This window comes from Lathamus discolor, chromosome 20, assembly GCF_037157495.1.
Source record: "Lathamus discolor isolate bLatDis1 chromosome 20, bLatDis1.hap1, whole genome shotgun sequence".
NCBI lineage: Eukaryota > Metazoa > Chordata > Aves > Psittaciformes > Psittacidae > Lathamus > Lathamus discolor.
Genome location: NC_088903.1, coordinates 2,607,368 through 2,626,242, shown reverse-complemented (window position 1 = coordinate 2,626,242; position 18,875 = coordinate 2,607,368). Strand labels below are relative to the sequence as shown.

At 61.1% G+C, this 18,875-nt stretch overlaps 3 protein-coding genes across 4 annotated transcripts; 1 reads left to right on the top strand and 2 right to left on the bottom strand.

The window, feature by feature from the left end:
- The first annotated feature begins 4,770 nt into the window (after positions 1–4,770).
- Positions 4,771–10,896, top strand: GFAP (glial fibrillary acidic protein). Its single transcript, XM_065698806.1, has 9 exons — positions 4,771–5,225; positions 6,015–6,075; positions 6,480–6,575; positions 6,646–6,807; positions 7,599–7,724; positions 7,839–8,059; positions 8,194–8,237; positions 8,866–8,951; positions 9,571–10,896. The coding sequence occupies exons 1-9, from the start codon at positions 4,771–4,773 to the stop codon at positions 9,610–9,612; spliced, it is 1,293 nt and encodes a 430-aa protein (XP_065554878.1). The 3' UTR covers positions 9,613–10,896.
- Positions 10,897–12,147: 1,251 nt separating this feature from the next.
- On the bottom strand, positions 12,148–13,386 carry FAM187A (family with sequence similarity 187 member A). Its single transcript, XM_065699499.1, has one exon. The coding sequence runs from the start codon at positions 13,384–13,386 to the stop codon at positions 12,148–12,150; it is 1,239 nt and encodes a 412-aa protein (XP_065555571.1).
- Positions 13,387–14,105: 719 nt separating this feature from the next.
- Positions 14,106–18,777, bottom strand: CCDC103 (coiled-coil domain containing 103). Of its 2 annotated transcripts, none has more exons than XM_065698807.1 (4): positions 18,685–18,777; positions 17,362–17,557; positions 16,698–16,830; positions 14,106–14,739 (listed from the first exon to the last, which is right to left on the bottom strand). In XM_065698807.1, exons 2-4 carry the CDS (start codon positions 17,502–17,504, stop codon positions 14,266–14,268), a joined length of 750 nt encoding a protein of 249 aa, XP_065554879.1. In that variant the 5' UTR covers positions 17,505–17,557; positions 18,685–18,777; the 3' UTR covers positions 14,106–14,265. The 2 variants fall into 2 exon arrangements, with proteins under 2 accessions (XP_065554879.1, XP_065554881.1); XM_065698809.1 differs by lacking the exon at positions 18,685–18,777 and adding an exon at positions 17,765–18,113.
- Between the last annotated feature and the right edge of the window lie 98 nt (positions 18,778–18,875).

Below are 18,875 nucleotides of genomic sequence, written 5' to 3'. Positions count from 1 at the left end.
CAAGGATCTTTTTGTGTTAAATGGGGATGCGGCAGCAAGAGGTTGGCCCTCAGCGCTGCCCCAGTGCCACCACTGTGCCCCACTGCAACCAATGCCTCTGGGTGCCCACAGGGCGCACCCATGACTGTTGCCACAACCGTCCCTGTCCGGATGCTGTCGGTGTCCCGGTGCTGGTGGCTGTGGTCCAGCAGGGCCTGGCTGCTGTCCCTGTGCTGCAGCACTCAGGGAGCCTTTCCCAGCCATCAGATGCCACCTCACTGCCAGCCTGTGCGAGCTGTCCCCATCCCTGTCCTCAGCATCCCTACAGTGACCCCCTGCCCCCAGCTTCATCTTGGCTGCCTCTTGTGGTGGCATCCGTGTGGACCCCCATGGCCCTTACAGCCCTGTGCCTCCAGACCCCCCTTTGTCCATGCCCAGGCCATCCCCAAGGCCTGGCCGTGCCCCAGTGCTGGAGGGGACAGGGCGGCCGCGTCCCCATCACCGCCACTGCCCCTGGCTCCGTCCCTGTGTTTCCTGGCAGCGCGGTGCCCGGCACAAAGGCTCCCATTGCCTGTGCCCGGCAGCGCTGGCTCCAGCCCTGCACACAAAGCCCCTTTCAAGCACTCGGGGAAAGCCCCTGGCACGGAGCCCCTGCCCGGGGAGGGCTCTGGCCCTTGCTCCATCCCCGGGGTCACTGGGGGGCAAAAGGCCCCCAAACTCGGTGCGTGGGTGACCGGGGTATGGCCAGGCACGCGGGGCTGGGGCTGGGGCAGGATTGGGCTCCATGGGGGCTGGGAAGGGGCGCAGGGTCCTGAGCTCTTTTGCAGAGCCCCTGGGCTGGAAGGGCCTGTGGAGGCTCCAGCCTCTTCAGTGAGAGCCTCCTGCGAGGAGCCCCGGGGCTGTGGTGGCCGGTGCTGACCTGGTCCTGCTGGGGCTGTCCGGGGGCTGTGGCCATGGGTGCCCTGGCCATGGGTGCCCGCGTGTGCAGAGCAGGGTGGCTGTGCCTGTGCCTGGTGCACCCATGGAAGGGTGGATGAGCGTGTGCAGCTCTAGGGCTGCGGCCATGGGCAGGGACCGCAGCGCGGGTGTGCATCTGCCCAGGGCACACACATGCGAGGGCAGGCACATGTGTGCTGCACATGGCTGTGGAGGGATGGAAGCGCACGTGTGAGCTTCCCTGGGCGCATGGGTACAAATGGATGTGCACGTGTGTGTGTGAGATGTGCACACGCATGGATGTGCACGTGTGTGTGTGAGATGTGCACACGCATGGATGTGCACGTGTGTGTGTGAGATGTGCACTCGCATGGATGTGCACGTGTGTGTGTGAGATGTGCACACGCATGGATGTGCACGTGTGAGTGAGACTGCAGATCCAGATCCACTCTTACAGGGGTAACAACTCAAGCTCTTGTGGCTGTAAAAGGCCGCTGGTTGCTGGACCCCCAGCACCCCACGTGTGCGCAGGACCCGAGGCTGCCGTTGCTGGAGCTGCGGAGGGAATGCCAGCCCCCATGCAGCTGCCCCACAGCAGCCTGAAAGCACTCATGGCTGTGGCACCCGGCAGGCACAGGGTGTCTGGTCCTGGCCATTGCCTGCAGATGCTCTCCTGTGGCTGGGCGGAAGCCGCGGCAGGGGCAGTCCTGTTGTGAGGAAGAGGCAGAAGATGAGGCCGGACGAGCCCATCCTGCAGGGCCCCAGCGAGGTCCTTTACCGGTGGGAACACAAGCACGGCCTCGACCCAGGTTAGTGAAGGGAAGGGGCCTTCCCATTCAGGGCTGTCAGGACGAGCTTTCCCCTGCACAAGCCCCTTAGAGCCCTGGCCTGGCGCAGTACAGGAGCATCCCAAACAAACACCCCAAACATCCCCCACTTTCACTGTGCGTTCTTGGGGTTAACCCTGAGCTGCCCCTGGTTTGTTCCATGGATCTGCTCTCGATGCCTGCTTTAGAACACTGCCATCCTGTTGGAATCTCTCTGGCTTTTGCCTTAGCAGTTTCTAGCAGCTGCTGCAAATGTGCACGCTCCAGCACCTCTTTTACAAGGGACAAATCCATACAAGGTGCAGTTTCTCATCAGCTCCTGGCCAGTGAATACAGGTGCTGTACACACAAAACCACCGCCTCTGCTCACTGCTACGTTACAAGCACGCACATTGAAGCTGTGACCTTTCAGCTGCCCCCAAGTGATGCTTTGCAATCATTCGTTTCTCTCTTCCTGCCTCCTTCTGCTCGGGGTATTCACGGGCAGCTCCTGCAGCCGAGGCATCCGGTTCCTCCACTCCCCTGCCCAGCCCATGGCAAGGCTTGGCAAGCGCTGCAGGCAGCCGCCATGGACCTGTAGGCAGGAGGACACAAATACCCCTCAGGTTATCAGCAGGTTGAAGGGTTTCCTTAGGGCAGAGGCGTCCTGATGCACAAGGAGCGTGCAGCAGCCGCAGGAGCAAGCGGCCCAGTGTTAACACTGCAGGAGTCGGCTGGGCCATTCCCCGCGGTTAAAGGGCCCGGCAGGTTGGAAGCACAGGAGCTGCACTGGCTCCTTCCTGTTCCAGGGCTGCCTCGTCTCGGTTTGTTTTCTTCTGCTCCTGCCCCGCGATGCTGCTTGGCTGGCGGCTGATGGAAGGGATGGAGCTGATGGAGGGGATGGAGCTGATGGGGCTGATGAAGCTGATGGAGCTGATGGAGGCGATGGAGCTGATGGGGCTGATGGAGTTGATGGAGATGATGAAGGTGATGGAGCTGATGGGGCTGTTGGGGCTGATGGAGCTGATGGAGGTGATGGAGCTGATGGGGCTGATGGAACTGATGGAGGTGATGGAGCTGATGGGGCTGATGGAGCTGATGGGGCTGATGGAGCTGATGGAGCTGAGGGAGGTGCCGGGGCTGATGGAGCTGGGGCTGCGCTGCCCCTCTCGCTGTTCCAGCCAGCAGCTCTGGTGTCACCCGATCCATCCGTTCCTCCCAGCCCTGGTTTCACCCCCAGGTCACTTTAAACACACTGAGCAGGGCTCCTCCCGTGTGCCCCGCGTGTTGCAGGCGCTCTTTAGGCCTTGTCTGTGGGGTCTCTACAAACTGCCCCAGTGCTCAGAATCACAGAATCACAGAATCCCAAGGGTTGGAAGGGACCTAAAAAGATCATCTAGTCCAACCCCCCTGCAAGAGCAGGGTAACCTACAGTACATCACACAGGAACTTGTCCAGGCGGGCCTTGAATATCTCCAGTGTAGGAGACTCCACAACCCCCCTGGGCAGCCTGTTCCAGTGCTCTGTCACTCTTACAGTAAAGAAGTTCTTCCTGATGTTAACGTAGAACTTCCTATGCTCCAGTTTACACCCATTGCCCCTTGTCCTAGCACTGGATATCACTGAAAAAAGCCTAGCTCCATCATCCTGACACCTACCCTTCACATATTTGTAAACATTGATGAGGTCACCCCTCAGTCTCCTCTTTTGCAAGCTAAAGAGACCCAGCTCCCTCAGCCTCTCCTCATAAGGGAGATGTTCCACTCCCTTAATGGAAATAGATGGAAAGGGTTTGGGTTTGTTTTCCTTCACTGCATGGCTCCGGTGTCCATCCCGGCCGTGCCACCGGTGGAGCGCTGGGAAGCGGATCGGGGGGCAGCTTCTTTTGCACACGGTGATGCAACAGCTGAGGGGGCCGCACTGCCGCTTCCAACCCCTTAAAAACTAATGTGGGAACCCGACAACAGAAAGCACACAGAACACTGCCTGCCACCAACACACAGGCACACGGACACAGACACACGCATGGGATCGCACAAGCGCACTCCCCACAATGACAGTGTTTGAAACACAAAACCCGGACCATCATTACGCCACTCCACAGCCCCCTGCACAGAACGTGGCGCCAGGACCCCGAGAGGATGGACGATCAGGCTGGAAAAGTCTCCAGTGTCGATGGCAACATGGATCTATTTGTATGTGCCAGCCCCTGGTACGTGAGTATCCCAGAGAGACCCTGTCAAATGAGCTCTCTATGGGGCCCCGGGTCCATGGTCCGTCACCATTCGCCTGGTATCTTTCATAAGAGCATAGCAGAGACCTTCCCACGGCGGGTCCTGCTCCGGCACACACGCCACCGGGAAAGCTCTCTGTCCATCCGCATCCCTGCCCCTCTCCCTTCTCCCTTTACAGCTGCCCGTTTGTCATAAGGATGTGGGGGATGTGAACCAGGCTCCTTGCCCGGATCCAGAGGCCCCGGCTCCAAAGGAGCATCCAGGTCAGCATCAGCATCATCAGGCGGCAGAACCACAGGAGAGCCTCGTGTGTGTGCATGGCGGGGGGGGTGCACACCCACCCTTGAGCCTGCCCAGGGGCTCTCCCTACCCTGAGCACCTCAAGACGCTGCTGGATGGATCCCCAGGGTGCAGGCACAGCCCTGGCACTGCAGCGGGCACCCTGTGACACCTCGGACCCAGCACCCCGTGTCCCCAGGGCATTGCGCCCAGCGAACCCTCCGGCTGCCCCATGGGTAGGGATGGAGCCGGGATGGGGATGGAGAAGGGATGGGTAGGGATGGCCGTGCTCTGTGCTCCCCATGCCGGCTGTCGCGGGCCCTCCCCGGATCCCAGCAGAGCCTGTGGATGGGGCAGGCGGTTCCCGGTGCCCAGGCCGGGTGCCAGGGCACATTCACCCCTGCAGGCGCCGCAGAGGCTGGGTTTTGTGCCATCCCTCCAGCTCTGTGGCCAGTGGCCAGTGCCGGCGGGACGGGGGGGACGGGGCTCCATAAAACCCCTCATCCCGGCGCATCGCAACCCCTCATCCCATCGGCATGGAGAGCCAGCGCCTGTCCTCCTACAGCCGCCGCTCCGGCACCGCCGCCCCGCTGCACCGGGTGCTCCCCGCCAGCTCCCCGGCGCGGCTCCGGGCGCCCCGCAGCACCCGGCTGGGTCCCCGCATGGGCACGGGCAGGATGGATTTCTCGCTGGCCACTGCGCTCAACTCGGAGTTCAGGGAGACGCGCAGCAAGGAGAAGGTGGAGCTGATGGAGCTCAACGACCGCTTCGCCAGCTACGTTGAGAAGGTCCGGCTGCTGGAGCAGCAGAACCGGGGGCTGGCGCTGGAGCTGAACCAGGCGCGGGACCAGGAGCCCTCGCGTGTGGCCGACGTCTACCGGGAGGAGCTGCGTGAGCTGCGGGGCCGCGTGGAGCACTTGGCCACTGCCAAGGCCCATCTGGAGACGCAGAGGGACAACCTCAGCCAGGACCTCGGCAGCCTCCAGCACAAGTAAGGAGCTGCCTGGCTTGGGGCAGGCGTGGGCTCAAGGTGGCCGCTGTGACCAGGAGGATGATCAGGAGCAGAGTGGTGATGGGGAGCAGGGGGACCACCAGGATGCCCCCAGGGACCAAGGTGGCCGCTGGGACAGGATTGAGAGTGGCCACTGGGGATGGGTGTGAGGAGCATCGCCAGGACCAGGGTGGATGCGGGGATGGTGATCAGGCTTGTTCTGGGGACCAGTGTGGTGATGGGGACCATGGTAGGAACAAGGACCAGGGTGCCACCTAGGACTAATGTGGGAATCGGGGTGTCCCCAGGGACCAGGGTGGTCACCAGGACCAGGGTAGCCCTGGGGACCAGGTACTGCTGGGTACCAGGGTGGTGATGGGGACATGGGTGGCCCCTGGGGACAGTGGTGGAGGGTGTGGGATGGGCACGTGCACCTAACCCAGGGTGTAGGGGCTGGGGTCGTGGGGCTGTGTTGACCTGGGGGGGGGCTGTCCAAGGGGCTGAGCATAACGGTGCTGAACGGGTAACGGTGCTGAATGGGAAATGGTGCTGAATGGGTAACGGTGCTGAATGGATAATGGTGCTGAACGGGTAACGGTGCTGAACGGGTAACGGTGCTGAACGGGTAACGGTGCTGAATGGGTAAAGGTGCTGAACGGGTAACGGTGCTGAATGGGTAATGGTGCTGAATGGGTAACGGTGCTGAATGGGAAATGGTGCTGAATGGGTAACGGTGCTGAATGGATAATGGTGCTGAACGGGTAACGGTGCTTTTCCACCCCGGCACAGGCTGCAGGACGAGGTGACCCTGCGGCTGGAGGCCGAGAGCAACCTGGCTGCATACAGGCAGGTGAGGACAGGGGCCAGATCCTGCATCCCCCACTCTACGCCCCAGCGGCTCATCCCCTGGCTCAGGCTCCTTCAGGGATACGTGGGGGAGCTTGGGTGAAGCGGGGATGGGGATGGACGGATTGGGTAGGGATGGGGATGGAGCAGGGATGGGGATGGAGAAGGGATGGGGATGGACAGATTGGGTAGGGATGAGGATTGAGCAGGGGTGGGGATGCAGAAGGGATGGGTAGGGATGGAGTAGGGATGGGGATGGACAGATTGGGTAGGGATGGGGATGGAGAAGGGATGGGCAAGGGCAAGGACAAGGCAGGGCAGGGATGGGGATGGGATGGGCAAGGACAGGGCAGGGATGGGCAGGAGCAGACCCCTGGCACAGCCCCTCCTGTCTCCCCTTGGTGACAGGACGTGGACGCCGCTGCCTTGGCTCGCGTGGACCTGGAGCGGCGCGTGGGGACCCTGCAGGAGGAGATCTCCTTCCTGTGCATGGTGCACGAGGAGGTAACGGTGCTCGGGGAGCCGGGGGGGGCCCGGCGCTGGGGGGTCCCTCTGACCATCGCTGTGCCCCCAGGAGCTGCGGGAGCTGCGGGAGCGGTTGGCCCGGCAGCGGGTGCACGTCGAGGTGGACGCGAGCAAGCCCGACCTCACGGCTGCGCTGCGCGACCTCCGCGGGCAGTACGAGGCCATGGCCAGCAGCAACGCGCAGGAGACCGAGGAGTGGTACAAGTCCAAGGTGCAGTAAGAGCCGAGCACCCCATGGACGGGTGGCCTGGATGTGCCCTTCTTAGGGCAAGGTTGGATGGGGCTTGGAGCAAGCTGCTCTATGGAAGGGGTCCCTGCCCGTGGCAGGGGTTGGGGCTGGAGGAGCTTTAAGGTCCCTTCCAACCCAAAGCAGGCTGGGATTTACGGTACGTGCGGTTTGGGGTCCTCGCTGTCTCTGCTTGTGTCTCCCATCCTGGTTTGGTCCCTGTGGGGAGCGGGGATGTGTCCCCTGTGCTAACTCATGTAGGCACGGTCCCTAAGGATTGGGTGGCATCACCCACGCGCGCCATCCCACAGGAGCAGGGCCACGTCCCCTGTGACATCCCAAGGCACCGTCCCTCCCACCCGCACAGCTGGGACACGTCCCCAGCAGTTGCCCTCAGGGATGTGCCCCACATCCCCTGTCCCGTCACCTCGAGGGCGCAGGGACGTGCTCCCACCACACGCGCCATCAGCCGCGGGCACCGCTCCTTCCACCCATGGCAGCAGGGACCTGTCCCAGCACCACGCGCGCTGGGGGCACATCCTGCGTGCGCCGTCCCTTCCTCCCAGTGGAGCGGGGATGTCCTCAGCACCCTGCAGGAACAGGGACCTGCCCCAGTGCCACCGAGCGCACGTCCCACGTGAGCACGGACGCATCCGCAGCGGCACTGGGGCGGCCCCGGGCAGGGACAGGGGGGGTCTCCCCGTGCCGGGTGCCCCCGGCGCCGCTCACCACGCGGCACCGCGGGTCCGTGCCCTGGCACGCGTCGCTGCCCGCAGTTCGTGGACCTGATGGATGCGGCCGCCCGCGGCGCTGAGGCCCTGCGCGGAGCCAAGCGGGAGGCCAACGAGTACCGGCGCCAGCTCCAGGCCCTCACCTGCGACCTGGAGGCTCTGCGGGGCTCGGTAGGTGATGGGGATGCGGTGCGAGGGGGAGAACGGGGCCTCCGCCACCGCCGCGGAGGTGCCGCCCGGTGCTGGGGCCCCAGGGCAGGATGGGTGCCATGAGGGTGCCCCCAGAACGAGTCCCTGGAGCGGCAGCTGCGGGAGCTGGAGGAGCGCTGTGCGCTGGAGGCGGCCGCGCACCGGGACGCGGTGGCGCGGCTGGAGGAGGATGCCCATGGCCTCAAGGAGGAGATGGCGCGGCACCTGCAGGAGTACCAGGACCTGCTCAGCATCAAGCTGGCCCTCGACATGGAGATCGCCGCCTACCGCAAGCTGCTGGAGGGCGAGGAGAGCAGGTGACAGCACAGGGGCTCCATCCTGCTCCTGTCCCCATCCCCAGCCATGCCCCGAACCAAGACCCAGCCCTGGGCAGGCTGGAGCTGGTGCTGGGGGCAGCAGGACCCTATCGCTCCCTGCGTTGCTCCTGCAGGATCACCACCCCTGTGCGGAGCTTCTCCACCCGGCAGATCCGAGGTGAGCCTGGGGCTGTGCACGGGGCAGGATGGTGGCACAAGCAGGGGCTCCGTGGGAGGAGAGGCCACCTTGACCGCCCCTGCCCCATCCAGAGGGACCGGGAGGGGTCCTGCTGGGGAGCCAGGACTCCTGGGTTTTCCCAAGTTGCGGGGGGAGCATCCCATGGCCACATCCCCAAGGCAGAGCATGTCCCAAGGCCAGTGGTGTCCCCAGGACTGTCCAAACCGCTGTGTCTCCAGTGCCAACGGCATCCCCAAGGCTGACCGTGTTCCTCAGCGCCAGCTGCGTCCTCAAGGACAGCCCTGTCCTCAAGTCCAAATCTCATCCCAAAGCCGCGATGTCCTCATTGCCAACCACGTCTCTAAGGCCAAACATGTCCCCAGTGCCTACTGTGTCCCTAAAGCTGATCCCATCCCAAAGCCAGCCCCATGCTCAGTGCTAAGCGCATCCCCAAGGCCAAGTGCATCCCCAGCTGCATCCAGCGGTGTCCCTGAGGCTGGCTGTGTCCCAAGGTGCTTTAGGGATTTCCAGCCCAATGTGTTTCCTTTGGGCCTGTCCACCTGAGCACGGCTGGAATGGCTCTACCCCGGTCACTGAGTCGCTGCCATGTCCTGTCCGTGTGCCCTAGAGACCAGCCTGGACGCTAAATCCATGTCAGAAGCCCACGTGAAGAGGAGCATCGTGGTCAAAACTGTGGAGACCAGAGATGGAGAGGTGGGAATTCCTCATCCGTGTCACTTGTGCTGCCTCCCCTCCATCCCTGCCTCCCGTGGGGGTCCCCAAGGGGACGCGCACATGGGGCCACCACCCCTCAGCCCCAGGAGCCGGTGATCCCAGTGCCCTGACAGCAGGGCATGGGCTGCCTCTGGACCGTGGTGGAGCTGAGCCTGGCAGCTCATAGGGGAAACCATCCCTGTCCCCAGGCTCATTCAGAGCCCAGGCAGGCTCAGCTGGAGCCAGGCGCAGGGTGATGGTGCAGAGTGATGGTGCAGGGAGATGGTGCAGGGTGATGGCCCAGGGTGATGGCGCAGGGTGATGGTGCAGGGTGATGGGGCAGGGTGATGGCGCAGGGTGATGGCGCAGGGTGATGGTGCAGGATGATGGTCCAGGGTGATGGTGCAGGATGATGGTCCAGGGTGATGGTGCAGGATGATGGTCCAGGGTGATGGTGCAGGATGATGGTGCAGGATGATGGTCCAGGGTGATGGTGCAGGGTGATGGTGCAGGATGATGGTGCAGGGTGATGGTGCAGGGTGATGGTGCAGGGTGATGGTGCAGGATGATGGTGCAGGGTGATGGTGCAGGATGATGGTGTCTCTCCCTCTGCCTCCAGGTGCTGAAGGAGCCCAAGCAGGAGCCCAAGGAGCTGGTGTAGGGCCGGTGCCTGCAGCAGCCGCACGCTTGTAGCTGTAGCTCCGTAGGTCCCATCCGATGCTGCGAGGGAGCCCCAGGAGGAGCTGGTGGTGCTTTGGTGGGGACATCTCCCTCCCATCCACCTCTTGCCTCTACCACATCATCCCCTGCCCCAGGGACATCGCTGACACCCTGCTTGGAGCTGGCTCCCAGCGGAGCACCCATCTGGGTGGGGATGGACAATGCCCAAGGGAGGTGAATAGAACTGGGCAGAGCTGAGGTGCCCAACGGGGCTGCTACCACCTTCCCCTGGCATGGAGGGGATGGTGGATTTGGGGCCTGCATCCCACCTTGGTGCCCTCTGCCTGCGCTGGGAGGTCACCCCAGATCTCCCCATTGCATCCGGACCCTGAGCACCCTTGGTGCTGGAGGGCTGCAGGGTGCAAGGTACCGGCTGGTCAGGGACGTTGCCCCATCACCAAGCATGGGGTGAGCTTAGCCAAGAGGTACGGGCAGGAGGAAGAGGATGGAAGATGCAGGGTGCTGTCGGGATGATGTTAAAGGGGGATGAAATGAGGATAATGAGGGATTCCTGGGGATAAGAATGGGATGCTGGGGTGTCCGGGGTGCTCTGTGGGGCTGACGCAGTGGTGGGCACAGCAGGCTGGGTGGCCACAAGGGCTTCTCCTGGCACAGACCTGCCCTGCATTGGGTGTCCACCACTGCCGTTCCCCATGGTCATGGTGAGGAGAAGCAGCCCCAAGGGACTCATGGCAAGGGGTGATCCATGGCCCTGGGGGGGGCCCAGGCAGGTGGAAATGGAGCTGAGGGTGACAGGAGAAGGACAAACGGAGCCATCCCCATCCTGCCTGTCCCACTGGGAGCCAGGGGGACTGGGGCTGGGGCTGCCCCAGTCGATCCCTGCTGTGCATGGAGCCCGAGCCTGCCCTCAGAGCGGGCATCCAAGGAATGGATGGAATGGGAGGAATCCCTTGTCCTCGGGCTCCACGTGGCTCTGTCCCCACATCTGTACTCCCATTCTCCCCCCTGGACCAGCATGTGCTATGCGGGGCCATTGCCCAGCCTGGTGCTCGCCTGCAGCCCCTATACCCACCTGCACCTCAGCTGCTGACCAAGAGCAAACCCTGCCCTGATGCCACCTAACACAGGAGCAACAACCTGCAAGCCCTCTGGGGTGAGCACACGGGATGCCACTCGGATGCCATCCCCCTCATCCCTTCTGTCCCCCTTGTCCCCTGGCTCAGGTCCTGAGCATACTTTGCCACCGCCGGCACCAGAAAGGCCATTCCCAAGGGCAGATGTCTCAGGAGATGGGTGCTGCCTGGGTTTGGCATCCGGGGTGGGATGGTGGTGGCTCCGGGGGGCTCAGTCCCCTGCGGGCAGCCTCCGGCTGGAGCTTTGCAGCCCACGTTGCTGCTGAATTAATGCACTAACGCCCGCAGCCGCTTGAGACGAGAAATAAAGCTAAAACAAGTGCTCTGCTTCCACGTTCTGCCTGCAACCGCCTCTCCACAGCCGGGGCTGTGAGTTAGATGGGGTTAGTCGGGGTGGAAAGGCCCTTTGGGAGCTCAAACTGAGCTCAAAGCCATCAGGGGACACAAGCCCAGTGCTGTACCCCAAGGCATGGCCGATGCTTCTTGGGTCAACACCTGTACGGGAGCCTCGATGGACAGAGGGATTTCTCTTGGGAAAGCCGAAATCCCCCAGCCACATCCTCAAACACGGGCAATGAGCCCTGCGAGGAAGTCCTGCTCCGTGCCTCAGAGCAAGCAAGTGGCCACCTAAACCCCCTGGGGATGCCATCCTCTTTGGAGGCCACGCATGATAGTTGCATCAGGCGTAACTATTGGCTCCCAAGCTGGTGCTGAGTCAGGGGAGTTCAAAGCAACCAAACCCCAGAGAAATTTCTGCAGAGGATGGCCAGATTGATTTGAAAAAAATTCAAAAAAAAAAAAAAAAAAAAAAACCTAATAAAAATCAAAATAAAGGACTTTTCAAAAATGGACCTAAAAAATGATGAAACCTGGATCTGCAGAAAGGGGAGCTCCAGCTGGGGAGCTCAAAGGAGCATTGAACAGTTTGAAGGGTTGGCACTCCGAGTTCTCAGCAGAGCAAACCAGTAAACAAACAGGGTAAGGAAAGCGAGGATTAATCGGATTTAAATAGGCTGATGGTTGGGCTTAGCAGCCTTTCAGCAAACCAGCTCTAATAAATCCCTGATGTGTTTCGAGAACTCTGTAGAGCTTGGCCAGAAGATCCTGCACCAACTCCAGGAATTCTTTTGGAAGGGACTATATTGAGAAGCCAGCAACGGAGCCAGGAACAAATGGTGCTGCTGTGAAATCCCCTCCTGTCCCTGCTAAGCCAATCTGCTGCACGAGGAGTTTTCCACATTGGGCCTCTCCATCACGCTCCGGACCCAGCAGGGAGGCTGAGCAGCTGCCAGAATTCCTGCTCAGAACACCAGGAACTTCCAACAGGAGAACGGGCCGAGGTGTAAGAGTGTCCCATTGGGGCCGTGCTGGAGAGGCTGGGTTCAGGCAGGGCCCCTGAGCGCTCGCCAGCAGCACCGGCACACGTGGATGATGACGAAGAGGATGCCCATGACGACGTAGCTGATGCCGATGATGCGCATGGCATAGATGGTCTCGGGGTCTTGGAGCGAGCGCCGGCGCCGGGCCTGGTGGAACACGCTGAGCCGGAAGCCAGCCACCATCTCGCCCTCCCGCCAGCAGAAATAGGTGCCTCTATCCCTGCCCCGGACCCGCTGGATGTGCAGGTGGTTGCCGTGGTCAATGAAGACCCGCATGGTCTTGTTGACATGGATGAGGTAGCGGGAGCGGTAGAGCCGCACGGAGTCCTTGTCCCAGGCCACGGCATGCTCGGGCCGGGCTCCTGGGCACACGATGATCAGGTCAGTTCCAATGGGCTGCTTGTGGAACTGGGTGGGGACACGGGGCAGCCAGGGCTTCTTACCCAGCTTGGAAATGATATTGGAGATGGTCTGCACACCCTCCTCGGGGACCTCGTCCATCCGGCAAGGGGTCACGCAGCTTCGGATGGCCACCTCAGGGCTTCGGAGGTGGCTCAGGCGCTGGAAACGAGCAGGGACAGCCTTGGAGCCACAGGACGTGACGTTGGGCACAGCAGCACGGTAGCGGGGGTGCAGCTGGGCTGTCTGCACGTAGCAGAGCCCGATCCGCCGCTGCTCGCCTCTCACCCCGCAGCGGTCACATCGAGTCCAGTCCCAGAAGGTGGTGAAGAGGCTGATGAGCTTCCCCGTGCGGTCATCCTGGACGTGCTGGCCTTTGTCCTCAAAAGCCACCGTGATGGACTCGGTGGGCTGCACGTCCACGTCATAGCCATAGAAGAAGTCCCCTTCCTTAGTGCCACACAGGTAGTGGCCTGAGTCTGTCACCTGGGCTCGGAAGACGATGAGACTGAACATGCGGATGCTGAAACGCTTCAGCATGTCACTGCCTGCGCGGATGTGGCCCGAGTCAACGATCATGTTGCCAGCAAAGTCCGTCAGGACCGTGGTTTTATGGCTGCCCATGCTCTTCTGGAAATACCAGGTGACAGAAGAGACCTCTTCAGGCTTGCAATTGCAAGGGAGCTCGAAGGTCATGTCAGCCAGGTAAGCGGCATTGTCAAACATCAGGAAAGCAGGACAAGCCATTCTCTTGAACACATCTCCCTTCTCTTCAATCGCAAAAGCATGGAGAACATCTACCAGGCAGAGGAGAACAGCAGCTCCCAGCAGCCTTGTCCCCATCGCACCGCACAGCCTCTGCAGTCACAACTGACACAGCCACCGCGGCTTCAGCAGGGATGGCAGGAAGCCACAGGGTCAGCAGTGTCAGCGCCGGGCAGGGACGATGCACACACCAGCTTGCTGGCCCGAGATGGGGTTTGCAAATGACCCCCTGCCTTCAGTGCGCATGGCTGATAGCAGGGATCAAACAGCAGCTGAAATACCCCATTCCAGCCCAGTACCTGCTGGGAAGCCCTCTGACCAACCCCGGGGCAGGCTGTTTCCCGGGACACGGGCTCTAGAACCTTTCCTTTTCCCAGCTGCTCTGGAGTGTTGTGACTATGAGCTGGTAGCTCCTTTGTGCAGCACAGCCATGGAGGAGAGATGCAGCAATGGGGAGCGTGGTGGCAACAAGGGAATTGCCACCACCTTCTCGAAAGTCTCAGCTGCAGTGAATGTTAACCATTGCTCTGAACCCTCCAAGCACAACGAACCCAGAGAAGACCCTCCTCTGATGGCAAATGACCTCCACAGCCCAGAAGAAGAGGTCTCAAACATGGTAGTTAGACTTTTACATCTTCCCTCATGGCTTTCCAAGGGTTTGTGTGCTGAAGCCCCCGCCACCCCAGGTAATATTTGAGACTCCCCCCCCTGCATCTAAGAGACTCTCCCAGAGCTGTTCTGTGAGGACACCCTGCCCCAAAGATCACAACGCAGTCCTCTCAGTAACCAACCTTTATTTGTGCAGAACTATTGCTCTGCGTGGCTCCCAGGTACAGAGAAAGGTACAGCAGTGCTCCAGAAGTATCCGATTTATCCCCCTCACACAGCAATGCCAAAATCAAGCTTTGAGCCTCTGTTTGTGCTCTATTTCTGCACGATTCCAGTGCTTCTGCTCCTTCAGTTGATCTGGTAACATTTCATCAACTCCAGCACTCTCCTTTCCTCCTCGGTTTCCTTTTGCAAGCTGGCACCCATGGGGTGGGCTTCCTGCTCTGCTTCGCAGCCAGCTGTGCTGCTGGGGTGGCCGGCGGCCCGATACCCCCTGCTCATGCTCCACAGCTTCCTAAACAAATCCCTGCTGCTCTCCTTCTCCAGCTCGCTCAGAAGATCCAGGTTTAACCCGAAGCGCTTGGTGCCCGAAAGGCTCTGTAAGATCTGAAGGACGGCATCTCTGTCTTCATGACAGACGTTCTCTGCCAGCACCGTAAGGAATTCACCCAGGAGGCCATAGCCCAAGTCAGCCTGAAAGATTCTGCCCAAGGCCTCCCCTCCCAGTTCCAGCAAAAACTGGTATTTCAGTTTTCTGCTTTTTAAGCAGCGGCGCCAATCTCTGTGAAATTCAGCAGAGGTTCCAGGCAGTCCATCCAGCTCCTGAAAGGAAAAGTAGTTCCTTCTAGTTTGTTCCCACTGACGATTTGCATCCTCTCCCCACTCCCGGCCCCGGATCAACCTGTGGATGGCTGAGATGTTTTCAATCCACGCTTATAGCACAAAGGGCTGCATAAAGCTTGGGGGGTGGCAAAACATAGACAAGGAACTACCATTTCTGCTTTCTGTGGGGTTCCTCGAGCCCCATAGAAACCAGAGGACTTCAAAGAAAATAAAGGAAGAATGGATGAGGCATGAAATGTGGTGTGAATAAATAGACCAAGAGTGGAGTAACCCCAATCCTAACCAGAACCAGACATGCTGCCCGCTGCGGATCCACCACTGCTGCTCGGGAAGGGAGCTCCTGGCGATCAGGGCAGCTCAGCAGAAACCTCTGCTCCACCTCGAGCACTGTGAGGCAAATCAGAGGAGTAAAGAGATGAAAGAGATGAGATGTAACCCCCAGAAAATATGCAGATGGCTCTCACCCACCGCCTTGTAACAGACTGCATTCATAGGGGTCTCTGGCAGAGCTTGCGTTACAAGAGAACCAAGCTCAATGTGGCAGTCCCAGATAAAAGGAAATCCTGTTTTATACAACACGCAATTGAACTGCTGAACTCATCAGCGCCGACTTCTGTAACTAACACACAGACTGAAGGAGCATTAAAATGTTTAGGCTTTCATCCAGAGAGCAAGAACAAGGCCCAGCAACGTCAGGCTGTGTCGGAACACAAACCGGAGAAGCTCTGGAGATCAGAGCCCAGGCGCTAACGGGATTAGGAACAGGATTTGCTCTGGGGAGATCATTGCTCACTCTAAGAAAACACAAAGCTGCCTAGAGGAGTTGCAGAAACATCTCATAATAAACAGGCAAATTAGGTTCAGTGTCAAAAAAATCATAGAATCATAGAATCATGGAATGGTTTGGGTTGGAAAGGAAAGCTCATCCAGTTCCAACCCCCTGCCACGGGCAGGGACCCCTTCCACTGGAGCAGCTTGCTCCAAGCCCCTGTGTCCAACCTGGCCTTGAGCACTGCCAGGGATGGGGCAGCCACAGCTTCTCTGGGCACCCTGTGCCAGCGCCTCAGCACCCTCACAGGGAAGAGCTTCTGCCTTAGATCTAACCTGAATCCTGCCTGTTTCAGTTTGAACCCATCACCCCTTGTCCTGTCACTATGGTCCCTAATGAGGAGTCCCTCCCCAGTAGGCCCCCATCAGATACTGGAAGGCTGCTATGCGGTCACCATACAGCCTTCTCTTCCAGACTGAACAGCCCCAACTTTCTTAGCCTGTCTCCATGTGAAACATCCATAGGAATCATCCTTGTCTATACCTCCAGTGACCAGGACACTCCAGCGTGGGCAGAGTCCAACGGTGAGGGCAGGATAGATGCCACTCCAGTCACAAATGACCCAGATAGAAGACGTTTAGACACCATCTCACACAACCGGAGAACTAAGGAGCATCCAGTGAACTCCTCAGGCAGCAGGTTTGGAACAAAAGAACACTTTTTCCATCGTTAAACCACGGGATGAGGAAGCGCTGGCTACGCTCGCGGTCTGTAGCTATTAAACTCGACGCTCCAGATGCACAGCCCTGGCTCCTGGTCTCTAAACCGTAGCCAGCTGGAAAAGTGCAGTCAAGGGAGGGCACTCTTCCCTAAGAATCTGTTCCTGGCCACCACCAGAGGCAGGGCACTGGGAGCTCTGCAGCTGGTCTTGGATTCCCACAGGGACGAAAGCAGATCCTTGAGGCAGCTGGTGCAAGCTCTTCTCAGACACAAAGTAGTGGCCAAGGCTGAATCCTGTGGTTACCCAAGCACCAATGCGCCCAGGGACTTTGAGGGCTTGTTCACGGGTAGAGATACTGCCGAAGAGCTTGCATTTTAAGAGAATACCCCAAATTATTTTGGAGTAATGTTTAGATGTGGATAAAGGCCTGGAGAGCATCTCTCTCACCTGGGGTATCTCCACATCACCGGCTTGCGGCGCCTTGGCATGGGCTGCACAGGGATTCCACAGCACGTTCCTCCTCTGGCCCATCTTGTCCTTTTTCTCTAGGGGCTTGAGGTGTGATGCCAGCACAATGTTCCTGCAGGCAACGAGAAGGGCAAGGGATGCTTAGCAAGAGCAAACACTCTGAGGCTTCAAGCTTCTTCTCGGAGGCAGTTTCTCAGTTTGGACCGTAGCGACCTGGACCGGCTGGAGGAGTGAACCCAGTCTGGAGGAAGGGTGCATTGGAACAGGCTGCCCAGGGCAGGGCTGCAGGCACCGACCCTGCAAATGTTCACACACCGTGGAGACGAGGCCTCGGTGCCGTGGGGCAGTGGCGGCCTTGGGAATGGTTGGCTTGGATGAGCTGAAGGGGCTTTTCCCACCTGGTTGACCCCAGGATTCTGTGATTCCACAGGGCCCCGCACCGGGGTTGGGGCGCTCACAGAGCCAGCCGAGCGCAGCGACCTCCTCTCTCCAGCGGCCTCGGAGCTCCAGAGCTCACCCCTGCGGCTGGGTCTGCGCCACGGCAGGAGCGCCCCGTGCTGATGGAGCCCTCTGGGGTGGGACCCCCCGGGTGGGACCCCCCCGGTGCTGATGGAGCCCTTTGGGCTGGGACCCCCGGCCCCACCTGAACTGCTCGTAGGAGGGGAGGCGCTGGCGCAGGGCGCGCAGCTTGGCCGCGTTCTCCCTCTCCCGGCGCTCGTCCTCCGCCACCGCCGCCTGCAGCTCCCGCTCCAGCGCCCGCGGGTCCACGGCCCCGTCCGCATCCATCCCGGATGGAGCTCAGCGACCTGAGGGGGGCAGGGACGCCCCTGGGCGCGCTCCTGTCGTGACAACCACACTCTTATTGCGATAGTCCAGCCTTGGGGACGCCACTCCTATTGCGATAGCCCTGCGAGGCCCTGATTCACCTCCAATCCCGGAGGCTCTATCGCAATAGTCCCACCAGGCCACGCACACCCCCGGCTCTTAGAACCTTTGCTCTATCGCGACAGCCCTGCCAAACCACGTGAACCACCGGCACCGGGAACCTTCGCTCTATCGCGACAGCCCCGCCAGGCTGCCGGCACCGGGAACCTTGGCTCTATCGCGATAGCCCCGCCAGGCTGCCGGCACTGAGAACCTTCGCTCTATCGCGATAGCCCCGCCAGGCTGCCGGCACCGGGAACCTTCGCTCTATCGCGACAGCCCTCCCAGGCTGCCGGCACCGGGAACTTTCGCTCTATCGCGACAGCCCTCCCAGGCTGCCGGCACCGGGAACCTTCGCTCTATCGCGACAGCCCCGCCAGGCTGCCGGCACCAGGAACCTTCGCTCTATCGCGACAGCCCCGCCAGGCTGCCGGCACCGGGAACCTTCGCTCTATCGCGACAGCCCTCCCAGGCTGCCGGCACCGGGAACTTTCGCTCTATCGCGACAGCCCTCCCAGGCTGCCGGCACCGGGAACCTTCGCTCTATCGCGACAGCCCCGCCAGGCTGCCGGCACTGAGAACCTTCGCTCTATCGCGACAGCCCTCCCAGGCTGCCAGCACCGGGAACCTTCGCTCTGTCGCGACAGCCCCCCCAGGCTGCCGGCACCGGGAACCTTCGCTCTGTCGCGACAGCCCCGCCAGGCTGCCGGCACCGGGAACCTTCGCTCTATCGCGACAGCCCCGCCAGGCTGCCGGCACCGGGAACCTTCGCTCTATCGCGACAGCCCCGCCAGGCTGCCGGCACAGGGAACCTTCGCTCTATCGCGACAGCCCCGCCAGGCTGCCGGCACTGAGAACCTTCGCTCTATCGCGACAGCCCTCCCAGGCTGCCGGCACCGGGAACCTTCGCTCTGTCGCGACAGCCCCCCCAGGCTGCCGGCACCGGGAACCTTCGCTCTGTCGCGACAGCCCCGCCAGGCTGCCGGCACCGGGAACCTTCGCTCTATCGCGACAGACCCGCCAGGCTGCCGGCACCGGGAACCTTCGCTCTGTCGCGACAGCCCCGCCGCCCCCAGCCGAGCTCCAGCCGCGCGCGCGAGCTCCCCTTCCGTCACCATAGCGACAGGGCACCTCATACGAGGCCCCCGCGGGGCTGTCCCGCCCGCGCCTGACAGAACCGGCCCCGCCGCTCCGGGCCGCGGGCACCGGAACCCCGCCGAGACCGGCTCCGGC

What these genes read in the sequence shown, in the direction of transcription:
- CCDC103 (XM_065698807.1), bottom strand. Translation starts at nt 17,504, where the DNA reads ATGGATGCGGACGGGGCCGTGGACCCGCGGGCGCTGGAGCGGGAGCTG. An exon ending in CCCTCCTACGAGCAGTTCAG is followed by an intron (nt 16,831 to 17,361) that starts GTGGGGCCGGGG and finishes CGTTGCCTGCAG; the next exon opens with GAACATTGTGCTGGCATCAC. An exon ending in GTGATGTGGAGATACCCCAG is followed by an intron (nt 14,740 to 16,697) that starts GTGAGAGAGATG and finishes TTTTCCTTTCAG; the next exon opens with GAGCTGGATGGACTGCCTGG.
- GFAP (XM_065698806.1), top strand. Translation starts at nt 4,771, where the DNA reads ATGGAGAGCCAGCGCCTGTCCTCCTACAGCCGCCGCTCCGGCACCGCC. An exon ending in CTCGGCAGCCTCCAGCACAA is followed by an intron (nt 5,226 to 6,014) that starts GTAAGGAGCTGC and finishes ACCCCGGCACAG; the next exon opens with GCTGCAGGACGAGGTGACCC. An exon ending in CTGGAGGGCGAGGAGAGCAG is followed by an intron (nt 8,060 to 8,193) that starts GTGACAGCACAG and finishes TTGCTCCTGCAG; the next exon opens with GATCACCACCCCTGTGCGGA.
- FAM187A (XM_065699499.1), bottom strand. Translation starts at nt 13,386, where the DNA reads ATGGGGACAAGGCTGCTGGGAGCTGCTGTTCTCCTCTGCCTGGTAGAT.